Below are 15,223 nucleotides of genomic sequence, written 5' to 3'. Positions count from 1 at the left end.
TCTATTGAGATGATCATATGATTCTTGTCTGTAAGTCTATTGATGTCATGAACTACGTTTATTGATTTCCATATGTTGAACCAACCTTGCATTCCTGGGATGAACCCCATTGATTGTGGTACACTATCTTTTAATATGTTCTTGTATGTGATTTGCCAGAATTTTATTGAGAATTTTTACACCTATGTTCATTGGGGTTATTGGTCTGAAGTTTTTTTTCCTTGATGTGTTTTTGTCTGGTTTGGATATCAGGGTGATACTAGCCTCTTAGAATGAGTTTGGAAGGGTTTCCTCCTTTTATATTTCATGGTAAAATTTGAAGAGTATTGGTTTTGATTCTTCTTTGAATGTCTTCTAGAACTCAGCTAAGAATCTGCCTGGTCCTGGGCTTTTTTTGTTGGTAGGCTTTTGATGGAGTCTTCTGTTTCATTGTTTGAAATTAATCTGATTCAATTGTGTATGTCTTCCTGATTTATTTTGGGTAGGTATATCTGTAGAAATTTGTTGATGTCTTCAAGATTTTCAAAAAGATATTTTATTGAAGAAACTTTCAAAATAGTTTCTGATTATCTTCTATTTTTCAGTAGTGTCCACCATGATATTTCCTTTTTCATCACAAATTTTACTAATTTGAGTTTTCTTTCTCTTTCTCTTCATTAGCATGGCTAAGGGTTTATCAAATTTTATTTATTTTTTCAAAGAACCAACTTTTTGTTTTGTCAATTTTTTGAATTGTTCCTTTTGTTTCAATTTCATTGACTTCAACTCTGATTTTAATTATTTTCTCTCTTCTGCTTTTGGTATTGATTTGTTCTTTTTTTTTTTTTTTAGGGCTTTGAGATGTAATGTTAGGTCATTTATTCATTGACTTTCTGTTCTTTTAATGAGTGAGCTTAGCACTGTCTTCATAGTATCCCAGAGATTTCAGTATGTTATATTGATGTTCTCATTTACCTCTAAGTATTTTTTTTAATTCCATCCCTGATTTCTTCTGCTATCTGTTTGTCATTTAATAGTGTATTATTGAGTCTGCAGGTGTTGGAGTAGTTTCTATTTTTTATTTTATCATTGATTCCAATTTCATTCCATTATGATCTGATAGAATGCAGGGTGGTATCCCTGTTTTTTTTTTTGTTTTTTGTTTTGTTTTGTATTTGCTAAGACTTTGTGGCATAAAATGTTCTATTTTAGAAACGGATCTGCTGCTGAGAAGAAAGAGTATTCACAGGGTTGGACCCAGGGCTGATGCAGGTCCCCCCTTCTTTCCTGCCTCAGTGGATCATGCCAAGGGTGGCAGCACAGGTGGTTTAGGGGGAGGATAAGTGACTGGGCGGTGCTGGCACAGGAGATGATGTCATTTCCAGTTACAATGCAGGGATCACAACAAACATAGCCTCCACAGAAGCACTATGGCATTACTTCTCCTATTAGCTGAGCAGCCCCCAAGGAGACTGACTGCATTCTAATTGACTTAGATTCTAATTGAGACTCTGAAGCCCTTTGTGTTTTTTTGAAGCAGAAGAGGAGCTATAGCACAGGATTTTAAATTTGGGAAAATTAAATAACTTGGTGAAAGAGTGGATCTGAGAAATCAGTGAAAGGAAGAATATTCCACATTCTGTAATTGAAAATGTTGGAGGAAAATTTTTTACATTTGGATCTTACAGATTAGGAGTACATTCAAAAGGTGCTGATATTGATGCATTGTGTTTTACACCAAGACATGATGTTCGAAGTGATTTTTTTCACCTCGTTCTATGGTATATTAAAATTACAAGAAGTTAAAGATTAAGAGCTGTTGAAGAGGCATTTGTATCAGTTATAAAACTCTGTTTTGATGGGATATAGATTGATATTTTGTTTGGAAGATTAGCAGACTATTCTAGAAGAATTGGACCTACGAGATGACAGTGTGCTTAAAAATTTAGATATAAGATGCGTAAGAACTCTTAATGATTGCAGGGTAACCAATGAAATTTTAAACCTAGTACCAAACATTGAGATCTTCCCGTTCAGTCTGAGAGGTGTTGAACTGTGGGCCAAATGCCACAACATCTATTCCAATATACTAGGTTTGCTCAATGGTGTTTCCTGGGCTACACTAGTAGCAAAAATTTGCCAGCTTTATCCAAATGCAACAGCATCAACTCTTGTACATAAATTTTTCTTGGTATTATCTAAATGGTATGTGTTTAGATTATATTAAAATAAAATTGATTGTAGACATTGAAAAAATACAGTGTATTTTGCTCGTTGATGGATGAAATATCAATACATATTCTGTTGAGTCCAAATTATTGATTGTATTATTTAGTTCTATAGTTTCTTTGTTTAATTTTTGTTTGGAAGATCTATCCAGTAGTGAGAGAGGTATGTTCAAGTCACCCAGTATTATTGTATTGTGGTCTATTTGTTTCTTAAAATTGAGAAGGGTTGTTTGTATGTAGATGATCCATTGTTTGGGGCATAAATATTTCCAATTGTTATGTCTTGTTGATGTATAATTCCGTCAAATAGTGTGAAATGTCCTTTTTGGTCCCTTCTGATTACCTTTGGCTTGAAGTCCACTTTATCTGACATAACGATGGAAACTCCTGCTTATTTATATACTCCACATGAGTGATACATTTTTTCTTATCCTTTTACCTTCAGTCTGTGAATGCCCTTGCCTGTGAGGTGAGTCTCTTGTTGACAGCATATTGTTGGGTCTTGTTTTTTAATTCGCTCTGCCAGTCTATGTCTTTTGATTGATGAGTTTAACCCATTAACATTCGGGATTGTTATTGAGATATGATTTGTATTCTCATTCATTTTGGTTTATTTCTGTTTTTTAATTTGACTTAGTTTCTCCTTTGATTGTCTTTCTTTAGTGTAGTTCCTCCCTTTTCTGGTTTTACTTTTTTGTTTTTCATTTCCTCCTCATGGAATATTTTGCTGAGAATGCTCTGTAGTGCAGGCTTTCTAGTTGTAAATTCTTTTTTTTTTTTTTTTTTTTTTTTTTTTAAAGAGAGGAGAGGAGAGAGGGAGAGAGAGAATTCAGTTTTCGGTGGATACAGCATCTTTTTTATTTTTATGTGGTGCTGAGGATCGAACCCAGCGCCCTGCTGGGTTTTTATTTCATCTTCAAATCTGAAGCTTAATTTTGCTGGATATAAAATTCTTGGTTGTCATTCATTTTCTTTCAGAGAGTGGTATATGTTGTTCCAAGATCTCCTAGCTTTGAGGATCTGGGCAGAGAAATCAACTGAGATTCTAATTGGTTCCCCCTATATGTAATCTGATATTTTTCCCTTGTGGCCTTTGATATTCTATCCTTATTCACTATGCTAGGGATTTTCATTATAATGTGTCTTGGTATGGGTCTCTTGTAATTTTGTACATTTGGGGTCCTGTAAGCCTCTTGTATTTGATTTTTCGTTTTATTCTTCAGGTTTGGGAAATTTTCTGATACAATTTCATTGGAAAGATTGTGCATTTCTTTGGTTTGTATCTCCCCGCCTTCCTCTATCCAATAAACCTTAAATTTGGTCTTTTCATGTTATCCCATAATTCTGGCAAGTTCTGTTCATGGTTTCTTACCATCTATCTTTTCTGTGTGGTCAATTTTATTTTCAAGATTACATATTGTGTCTTCATTGCCTGAGGATATGTCATTCCAACTGGTCTAGTCTGTTGGTGGTACATTTTATTGAATTGTTAATTTGATTTATTGTTTTCTTCATTTCAAGGATATCTGTTTGATTTCTTTTCATAAACTCTACCTCTTTATTGAAGTGATCTTTCAACTCCTGAAATTTATCTCTGATTTCACTCCTTACATCATCCTTATGTCATGAATCAGTTTAACTAGGTACATTCTGAACTCCTTATCTGACATTTCTTCTACTATGTTGTCAATGGACTCTATCATTGGAGCATCTTGGTTTGTTTGGGTCACTTCTTTCCCTTGTTTTTTTCATGTTGTTTGTGTGTCTTCTCATCTAGCAATGTACCACATTGCTGAGGTACCACAGTTTCTACCCTTCAGACTTAGTGTCCCTAGAGGTTTCTAGTATCTCTCTTTTAAGGGGGAGATCACATTAACAGCACTCAGTGCAAACAATATACAGCCTTAACCAAATATCTCCTATTAAGACATCAGGCACTTCTCTCCCAGGTAGTCCTGAGGGCTGAGCACTGGGACCTGTGCAGTGGTTGCAAAGAGCTGCTCTGCATTGGTAGTATCAGGACCAGGTGCTGGGGGGTGGTGAGGTAAGGAGGGATTAAGAGACTGGGGACTGGGGTGCCAGAGGGCCCTGTTAGATGCCAGACTGATTCCGGACCTGGCAGGACTAGGGGATCTGTAGATGCTGGACTGGGATGCAGCTGGTGACTGGGATGGTGCCAAGGCCCAGCAAGTGTCAGTTCTATTGGGCCCCAGGAACCCTGTGGGCGCGAGATGACTGGGTCAGTTAACCAAGAGCAAGATGCCCTCAGATCTAATTCCTGCCTTCTAACCCTGCTATAGCCAGCCCCATTCATCCCTGTGAGTCTGCAAAGCTAGAGAGCTGGCTTTCTCCCGCCTCTGTAGCAAGATGTTGGCTACTGGAACACCCAGCAGGAAAGTCTCTGGTGTGATAAAACTTGCAGTCAGTCACCTTGATAATGTAGCTCTAGGACCTGGTTGGTGTCCCCAGATGAGGTGGCTGTGTCCTAAGATGCCAGAGGTGATGGCAAACCTTCAGGCAACTGAGCACTGGGCCTCCAGGCCCCTGCTGGTGTACCAAGATAGAGTCTACTGTGTCTTGAGATGATTATGGTAGCAGTGGCAATGTCCCTAAGATGGAGGTGGGTCACATTCTAAGATGGGGCAGCAGTGGCAGAAGGTGCTGTGGCCTAGAATTGAATTTTTATTTTATTTTAATATCTATGTTTTTAAATTTTTTTTTTAGTTGTAGATCGACACAATACCTTTATTTGTTTTTATGTGATCCTGAGGATTGAACCCAGTGCTTCACACGTGACAGTCAAGTGCTCTACTGCTGAGCCATAACCCCAGCCTGACCTTTTTTTTTATTTCTTCCCCACTTTTTATTGGTGTATTATAATTGTGCATATGGTGGGATTTGTTGTGTACATGCACACAAAATAATATTGGTCAGTGTCACTCCTTAGCATTTTCCTTTCCCTCTCCACCTCTCATACCTTTATCACCTTAGTCCTTTCCTCTTTGATTTCCATGAGAACCACCCCCACATTTATTTTTCCTCTCTACCTTCCTATGTGAAAGAAAACATATGACCCTTGAGTTTCTGAGTTTAACTTATTTCATTAATGTAATGGTCTCTAGTTCTATCCATTTTCCTTCAAAGACATAATCATTTTTCTTTAAGTGTGAAAACTCCCTTGATATATATGCCAAATTTTCTTTATATATCATCCGTTGATGAACACCTACGCTGGTTTCACAGTTTGTCTCTTGCGAATTACGCTGCTGTAAACATGGGTATGCATATATCACTATAGTGGGATGACTTAAATTCTTTAGAATAAATACCACAGAGTAGTATAGCTGATTTCCATAGTGATTGCACAAATTTATAATGCCACCAACAGTGTAAAAGTTATCCCTTTTTTCCCCTTGTACTCTCCAGGATATATTATTATTTGTATTCTTGATCACGGCCATTCTGAATAGTGTAAGATGAAATCTAAGTGTAGTTTTGATTTGCATTTCCCTAGCTGCTCATGATGTTAAACATTTTTCCGTATATTTGTTGGCCATTTGTATTCTTTGAGAAGTGTCTGTTTAATTCACTTGCCCTTTTATTAATTGGATTATTTGATTTTTGGTTGTTAAGGTTTTTTTGATTTTTGGTGTTAGGTTTTTTGAGTTCTTTTTATATTCTCCCTATTAATCCTCTGTCAGAAGAATAGCTAGCAAAGATTTTCTCCTACTTATTCTTGTGTATTTCCTGAGCTTTATGGGTCCTAGTGAGAAAATTGTTGCCTGTGTCTATGTGTTGGAGTACTGACCTATGTTTTTTTCTAGGAGTTGTATAGTTTCTAGTCTAATTCCTAGGTCTTTGTTTCATTTTGAGTTGATTTTTGTACATAGTGAGATATAAGGGTCTGGTTTCATTCTTCTACATATGGATTTTCAATATTCCCAGCACCATTTGTTGAAAAGGCTGTTTTTTCTCTAGTGTATGTTTTTGGCACCTTGATACCTTACATTTTTGATGATGTAGAACAAGGTGTGTGATGTATACATGGGGCAAGTAAGGCATTGGGTAAGATGGAGAGGAGGATACAAGATTTCATCATATTACAAAGAACTGTTTGCAATTAAAACTTATAAACTACTGACATTTTCTGCACTCAAACTGTGTGTAAATAATACTGTGGAAAGTGTAACCTTAGAAAGAGGGAACTACTGGATATGTTACCATGAAATTTATCAAAACTATACAATTCAGTGATTTTAACATTCACAATGTGAAACCAACATTGATACTTGTAGAAATTTTCATGTTCCCAAACAGAAACTCTACTCTTTGAATAGTAAATGTCCATCCCCCTCCTAGTATATTTGCTTGTAACCTTTATTCTACTTGCTATCTTAGTGAATTTGCCTATTTTTGATGCTGCAGAATCATGTACTATTTGTCTTTTTGTGCTTGGCTTTTTTCACTTACCATAATGTTTTCATTGTTCATCATGTTGTAGCCTATATCAGAGTTTCATTTCTTTTTATGATCAAATAATAGCCATTATGTATATATGCCATGTTTTGTTTATAGTTTATCTTTTGAAGGATGCTTGGGTTGTTTGTACCTTTGCCTATTATGAATGATGTTGTTATAAACATTGGCGTAACAACATTTGTTTGCATCTGTGCTTTTAGTATAGACCTAGGAGTGAAATTGTAGGATCACATATAAATTCTGTTTTTTGAGAAACCACAGTGACTGCACTATTTTACATCTTCACCATTAATCAACAAGGATTCTTTTTCTATATTCTTACCAACACTTGTCATATTTCTCTTTTCCCCCCTGTACTGGGGATTAAATGTAGAGCCTTATGCTTATGTGAATGAAGCTGCTATAAATATTGATTGGAGCAATACTATAGTGTGCTGATTTTAAGCCCTTTGGATATATTCTGAGGAGTGGGATAACTGGTTCAAATAGTGATTCCATTCCAAGTTTTCTGAAGAATCTCCATTCTGCTTTCCATAATGGTTGCACTAATTTGGAGTCCCACCAAAAATGTATGTATGAGTGTACCTTTTTCCCCATATCCTCACCAACATTTATTGTTACTTGATAATTGCCATTCTGAGATGAAATCGCCGTGTAGTTTTTTTTTAATATTTATTTTTTAGTTGTAGTTGGATACAATTCCTTTGTTCTATTTATTTATTTTCATGTGGTGCTTTTTTGAGTTATTTATATATCCTGGAGATTAATGCTCTACATGAAGTGCAGAGGGCAAAGATATTCTCCCGTTCTGTACATTCTCTCTTCATGTTCTTGATTGTTTCCTTTACTATGAAGACGTTTTTTAGTTTGATACTATATCATTTGTTGATTCTTGAGTTTACTTCTTGTGCTTTAGGTGTCTTGCTAAGCTGAATGATGAAGAGTTGGGTAATTTGGGGGTTTTGGTGTTAAAGTTTTTTGAGTTCTTTGTACATTCTGGGTATTAATGCCCTATCTAAGGAGCAGGTGGCAAATATCTTCTCCTATTCTGTACATTCTTTCTTCACAATCATGTTTCCTTTGCTGTGCATAAGCTTTTAAATTTGATGGTATCCCACTTATTGATTTTTGGTTTTATTTCCTGTACTTTTAGGAGTCTTAAGGAGGTTGGTTCCTGTGCCAAGACATTGGAGTGTTGGGCCTACATTTTCTTCTAGCAGATGTAGAATTTCTGATTTAATTCCTAGGGTTTTGATCTGCTTTGAGTTGACTTTTGTGCTGGGTGAGAGATAGGAATCAAGTTTCATTCTATGTATTACCAGTTTTCTCAGCACCATTTGTTGAAAAGGCTAGCATAGCTTACTTTTAATTCAAGTGTCGTACAAAATCCATTTTATGGAAAAAATATTTATAAGTATTGTTCTTTTTATTCCTAAGTAAAAGCTTGAGTAGATCCTATCACTATTCTCATTTATAGATGAGGAAGCTCAAGAAAATAAGATGATATAACTTGTCCAAGTTCATGTAAAATAGAAAGTAGTAGAGCCAAGATTCAGACTTATCTGCCAATCTAACTCCAAGGTTTATATCCTTAACTGTTAAAGCCACATCCTCCAGAACAGTTGTTCTTAAAGCTCAATCCACAAGCTTCTGGGAATTCCTCAAACCCTTTTAAGGGTCTTTGGAGTCAAAACATTTTTCATAATGATATCAAAGCATTATTTGCCTTTTTTGTTGTACTGAGATTAACAAAAAGAATGGCGATAAAGTTTGATGGTTCCTTGGCATACATATATCAAGGTAATGACACTAGAGTATACTAGTAGTTGTTGTAGTCATCATTGCTGTATATTTGTAATTCTTTTTTTTTTTTTTAAGGCTATTTACACTTAAGAATGTCCTTGTCAAAACAGAAAAAAATGTTAATTTTAATTTTATTAACTCTTGATCCTTGAGTCACATCTTTTTAATATTCTGAACGACTAAATAGAAATACACATAAAGACTTACATTGTACACTTAAGTATCGTAGTATTATTGTATGAGCTGAACTAGGTACTTGGTTTCATAGTACACTTTTACTTTACACACTGACTGACAAATTATAGTTTTGTAGACTTGGGTATTTGTCAGACAAAGTGGGTCTCAAGGAAATGAAGTGATAAAGATCCCTTTTTTTTTGCAATAATAAAATTGAAGCTATCAAGAGAAAATTAGAATTTAAGAATTCTGCTACTATGAGCTTAACAGCTGTCTAATATTTAAAGAATTTTCGGTTGAGATGGGTGATGATATTAATGATTGTGTTATAAAATAGTATAATAAAACATGCCAACATTTGTAAAACCTGCATTCTTCTGGAAACAAGGAATTTTCCAAAGGACCAATGTATGGGGTTGCAAAATCCCATCAAAGTAAAAGGTAGATTTTTATGTAACAGCATAAAAGGTTCCTTGATGCAAATTCATATTCCATATTGCAAATAACTTTCAAGAAAACCACCACTTGTAAAGTTCCAATGCAGTATTTTAAAAAACAATCTATAATTATTTGAAAAGACTTAAAATACATCTCTCCATTCCAATTGTTTATCGCTGTGAAGCCAGGTTTTCTTTATGTATGTCTGGATAAACAATAGATTGCAGTGCTATGAAGGCAAAGCATATATGGGAATCTTTTATTAAGCCAGACATTAAAGAGATTTGCAAAGTGGAAAATATTACTATCCTTCTCACTGTAATTACTTTTGCTTTGGTATATAGTTTATGTTTTCATAGAAATATTAGCATTTTTAAATGAAATTGGTCCATTATTATAACTTTAAAGTGAACTAAATATCAGTTAATTTATTTTCTAATATGGTAAATATATATGTAAGTTTAATATAGAGATAATACACATATTTACATGTGTTTTTTTAAAGGCTATTTTCCTTAAGAATGTCCTTATCAAAACAGAAAAAAATGTTAATTTTATTAATTCTTGACTCTTGAGTCACATCTTTTTAATATTCTAATGACTAAATAGAAATACACATAGACTTACACTGTATACTTAAGTATGGTAGTTGTCTCCAGGAAGAGGATATGTGTTATACTCAATACTCTTAGGGGTCCATCTTTTTTTTTTTTTTTTTTTAGTATAAAAGGATTCCAAGAACAAAAAGGAAATATATTAAGAAAGTAAAATATGTGTGAGGAAAGAGCAACTAAAATTGCATATTTTTGAAATTGAATTCAGTGTCCTACACTTGATAGTCAAAGAAGCAATTTCTTTGGCATCCATAATTACTTCTTAGTCAGATATAAGGTGCATTCATTTTGTGAAACCATTCATAGATAAGACATTTATTTGTACAGTATTGCTGATTTCTGATGTTAACATTGTACTAATGTTAGTATTTATATGAGGATTATAGACCTTTATAAGCTATTCTAAAGCCTTTTAGGAGAGTTATGATTTGGATGAGGTCCCCCAAAAGCTTATGTCTGAGACAATAAAAAGAAGATTTAGAGGTGAAATGATTGGGTTATGAGAGCCTTACACCAAGCAGTGGTAACTGAAGGCAGGTGAAGAGTGGCTAGAGGAGGTAGTTCACTGGGGGCATGACTTCGGGGTATTTATATTTTGTATCTGACAAATGAAGTTTCTCTCTTTGCTTCCTGGAACCATATCCCCTACTACTTTCCTCTGCCACTCTTCTACCATGAGGTTCTGCCTTGCTATGGGGCCCTGAGGAGTAGAGTCCTCTGAATTAGTCCTCCAATGAGACCTCTGAAGCTATGAGCACCAAAATAAGCTTTTCCTCCTTAAAATTGTTCTTATCAGGTCTTTTGGTTGACTAAAACAAGGAGTGTAAGTGTTTACTTAGTTGACCACCTACTTAATGACCCTCTTTTATCTCCTCCCCACACCCCTCAACCCCTGCCCTCTTTAAAAGACAATGGTCTGACTGTGTTTGCCAGGCTGGTTTTGAACTCTTGAGCTTAAGCAATCTTCTTGTCTTAGTCTCCTGACCATCTGAGACTATAGATGCGTCCCTCCAGGCCTGGCTTAATCTCTTTGTTTTTAATTCAGTTCTTAGTGGAGTTTGTGGACTTACTTCACTGGTGAAAATTTGTTATATAATATTGTTTATGAATGCAGTTCTATTCTTATGCTTATGTACAGGTTTTGGTGAATAGATACTAAAACTAAAAATGTCAAAATATATGTTTTTCTTGTCTCTGCAGGATGACGTAGCTTTGCCAAAGACTTAGAAGCTAAGCAGAAAATGAGCTTAACATCCTGGTTTTTGGTGAGCAGTGGAGGCACTCGCCACAGGCTGCCACGAGAAATGATTTTTGTTGGAAGAGATGACTGTGAGCTCATGTTACAGGTATTGTGTCTACTCAGGACTTGAAATTAGCATAAAATATTTTCCTACTCTTTTAGAGAAAAATAGTATTTAGATTTGAACTTTCTGACTCTCTTTCTGACTCTCTTAACTCTAGTTATGAGTGCAATTATTTTCTATCCCTGCATTATCTAAAAATAAGTTCTACATCTTGAGGATTGCATTTTGATAACTGAGAGCTCAAAATAGAAAAGTTTATTTCTAAGTAGGAGGTTTCATATTAGACATTTTAAAAATAAGACTTGTAAATAATTTGTATAATTAGCCTAGCATGTAGTAAATTTGAATTTTAATCATGGATACTTCAGGGATATTAGTTTTACTGCTTCTTTTAAATATGCTTATTATGATACCTACTAGTAGTTTGAGAATAGAAATTGTTGATATTTTTTTAAAAAATAAGTTCTATTATGTATATTTAAGTTTTACCATATGGTGTAGGTTATATGCAGATAGTAATTAATGTATTTATCCTCTAATATAGTTAGCCATATTTCTGTTTTTGTGATAAGAGCAGCTAAAATCTACTCATTTAAAAATGAATTTCATATACAGTACAATTTAATTACCCATAGTCCTCATGTTGTGCATTAGGTGTCTAAACATGTTAATTTAATTTTACATATCTACTATTTTGTATTCTCCGACTGGTATCTTCCCATCTTCTAGCCCCTGTCTTCAGCCCTTGGTAACCACTTTTTTGTTTTTTCTTGGTGTGTGTGTGTACATGTTTAAGAGTCTACATATGAGTAAAAGTCATGTAATATTTTTCTGTGTCTGGCTTATTTCATTTATTTCATTTTGCCCCAATATGGCTCATCATCCATGTTGGGGCAAATGTCAAGAGCTCATTCTTTTAAATATATATATACATGAATATGCAGATATCTTTACAAAGTGGTGATTTCATTTCTTTTTTTTTTTTCCTGCTGGAATTTTTATTAGGATTCCATTAAATCTATGGATAAACTAGGGGAAATTTAACAGTATTAGTCTTATGAGTCTTATTAGTTTAATCTTAATAGTATTAGTCTTATGAGTCTTGAGCATAGTGTGTGACTTCATATTTTTTATTTTTAAAAATTTATTTATTTATTTAAATTACATATATATGACAGCAGAATGCATTTTGATTCATTGTATACAATTGCAGCACTTTTCATTTCTCTGGTTGTACATGATGTAGCGTCACACCCTATGTGTAGTCATACATGTACCTAGGGTAATGATGTCCATCTCATTCCACCATCTTTCCTGCCCCCATACCCCTTCCCTTTCTTCCCTCCCCTTTGCCCAATCAAAGTTCCTCATTTTTTCCCATGCGTGCCCTCTCCATTATGGATCAGCATCAACCTAGATGCCCTTCAGTAGATAAATGGATAAAAGAAACTGGTATATATACATAATATACTCATCATTAAAAGAGAATAAAATCATGGCGTTTGCAGGTAAATGAATGGAATTGGAGAATATCATGCTGAGCAAAATAAGCCAATCCCAAAAAATCAAAGGCCAAATGTTCTGATAAGTGATTTCATTTCTTTTGGGTATAAGCCCAGAAGAATTGTTGGGTCATATGTTAGTTCTATTTCTAATTTCTTTTGAAACCTCCACACTGTTTTCCATATGGCTATAGCAAAATACATTCCTACCAACAACATACAGATTCTTTTTGCACATCCTTGACAATATCTTAAAGGATATGAGGCGGTGGTCTCAGTGGTTTTGATTTATATTTTCATAATGATTAATGATGTTGAACACCTTTTCATATATCTGTTGGCCATTTTTGTGTCTTTTTTGGAAAAATTCATATTCAAGTCTTTAGCCCATTTTTTAATTGAGTTCTGTTTCCACTTTGAGTTGTATGAATTCTTTTTAAAGTTTGAATATTAACCTCTTAACAAATACATAGTTTGCAAATATGTTTTCCTAATCATAAACTGTCATTTCATTTTGTTGATTGATTACTTTGCTGTGAGAAGACTTTTAGTGTGTTGTGGTCCCATTTATTTATTTTTGATTTTGTGACCTGAGCTATTGTTATGATATTCAAAAATCATTGCCAAAGTGAATGTCCAGGACCTTCTCCCCTATATTCCCTTCTAAGAATTTTATAGTTTCTTAACTTACATTTAAGTCTGTTCAGTTTTTGCATATGATGTACAATAGGGTGCAGTTTCATTCTTCTGTGTGTAGAAATCCACTTTTCCAGCACCATTTGTTGAAGTCATGATCTTTTCCTTTTGTCCTCTTGGTACCATTCTCAAAAACTAGTTGACTGTACATTTTCAGATTTATTCCTGGGCTCTTCATTCTGTTTCACTGGTCAATGTATCTGTTTTTATGTTAGTAACATACTATTTCCTTAGTTTTTCTTGACCACTCACTAACTCTGTAAAAAAATTGGACCTTTATATTACAAAAAAGTAAAGGGTTTTTCATTGAAGGGGATAAGTCATGATATGGAAGCCACAATAGTAAATTGGAAGACTTTTGACTCCCATTTAAAAACAAAACAAATCAAAACCAAAAAAACCAGGATGTGGGATTTGGGAGAAGGGTAGCATTCATATTAAAATAATGCAGTGGAATTAGTTTTCTAAGAGGAAAAGCCAAATTTGAGTTAAAGGAAGATAATGGGAGATAACCCATCTATGAAGAACTTTAGAACAAAGAGGAGTTTAAAGTAAGGCACACTTTAAAGAGTACACTGCATAGCCTTGGGAAGAAGGTCTTTATAAGAAGTAAAAGTCAAGAGGAAGGAGGCATAGACTTTTGTAAGGAACAGTATGGCAAGTGGACAGTAAATGGATAGTTTTAGATTTAAATTTTTTTTTTTAGTTGTAGATGGACACAATATCTTTATTTTTTTATGTGGTGCTGAGGATCAAACCCACTGCGTCACTCTTGCAAGGCAAGCACTCTACCACTGAGCTAGAACCCCAGCCCTTTCATTCTTTCTAGAAGCATATTATGACAGGAATAAAGGCCCTGTCAAAATTGATTGTCTTTGTGAATAAAATCATGGCATTTGTAGGTAAATGGATGCAGTTGGAGAATGTAATGCTAAGTGAAGTAAGCCAATCCCCCCAAACCAAATGCCAAATGTTTTCTCTGATATAAGAATGCTGATTCATAATGGGGATGAATAGATGAACTTTAGATAGGGCAAAGGGGAAGGAGAGGAAAGGAGTGGGCATAGGAATAGAAAAGATGGTGGAATGAGATGGACATTGTTACCCTAAGTATATGTATGAAGACATGAATGGTGTGACTCCACTTTGTATACAACCAGAGACATGAAAAATTGTGCTCTATATGTGTCGTATGAATTGAATCACATTCCACTGTCATAACAAATTAGAACAAATTTTTAAAAATTATCTTTGTGATTTACAATTGGATCAGCTAAGGTTTTTCCATTAGTGTCAGAGGCTTGATGAAGTAAGCAGTCTTTATTAAAATTTAAATTGTTTCTGAATGATTATTAAGTATTTATTGAAATATCTAAATGGGTTGTGAAAATTATAGTATACCTTCTCTCTATTTAGTTTAATTTAGAGGAGATGTGAATATGATCATCTGGAAATGAAAATGGTTTTATTGTTCATATGGTTAGATGCAATAACATATCCTTTATACTCTCTTTTTCTTGATTACTCACTAGACTAGTATATTATATAATCTTGCTATTCTGCCCTAATTCTTATGGTGGATACTGAACCACAATTGATACCTTGAATATATTTGATAACTGAAATGTAAAAATTTTGCCTTTCTTTAAATTGGCTATTTTAAGAGTTACACAGGTGAATTCATAAGACTACTCTTGAAAAAAATTGCCACTTTATTTATTAAATAAATAAACAAGATTTTCTCCCCTTGATCCTATGTAATATCTCCCTTTCTTCCGAACACCCAGAGTTGGAAAGATGGCTCAATTCAGTGGCCTCTGTTGTTCTCTTATGTTTTATGTCTTTTCTATTATTGTAGGGGTTTGTTTATTTACTACCATAATAAGAAATGGTAGAGCAGAGTGTAGAATTCCAGTTTTTAAGCTATTAATTCCTTAACCTTTAAGTTTTCTTACTAGTTGTTGTTTCCAGCTGTGAGTTCTGCTCCTGGAAAGCTATTTTTT

General features: G+C 34.3%; 1 protein-coding gene and 1 pseudogene across 9 annotated transcripts in view; both read left to right on the top strand.

Annotated features, from left to right (window-relative positions):
* The window catches only part of Cep170 (centrosomal protein 170), a 132,423-nt gene that overhangs the window by 25,412 nt on the left and 91,788 nt on the right, over window positions 1–15,223 (top strand). For all 9 annotated transcript variants that reach the window (XM_058575161.1, XM_058575157.1, XM_058575158.1 and 6 more), the window contains exon 2: window positions 10,919–11,064. In XM_058575161.1, coding sequence (XP_058431144.1) covers window positions 10,960–11,064 — 105 coding nt within the window. In that variant the 5' untranslated portion in view covers window positions 10,919–10,959. The remainder of the gene's footprint in view (window positions 1–10,918; window positions 11,065–15,223) is intronic.
* Window positions 847–9,485, top strand: LOC131423743 (poly(A) polymerase alpha-like; annotated as a pseudogene).

Source organism: Marmota monax, unplaced genomic scaffold, assembly GCF_021218885.2.
Source record: "Marmota monax isolate L192 unplaced genomic scaffold, Marmota_monax_Labrador192_F-V1.1 WCK01_AAM20220418_F8-fsc00090, whole genome shotgun sequence".
NCBI classification, from domain to species: domain Eukaryota; kingdom Metazoa; phylum Chordata; class Mammalia; order Rodentia; family Sciuridae; genus Marmota; species Marmota monax.
This window is presented reverse-complemented; position numbering and strand designations above follow the sequence as displayed.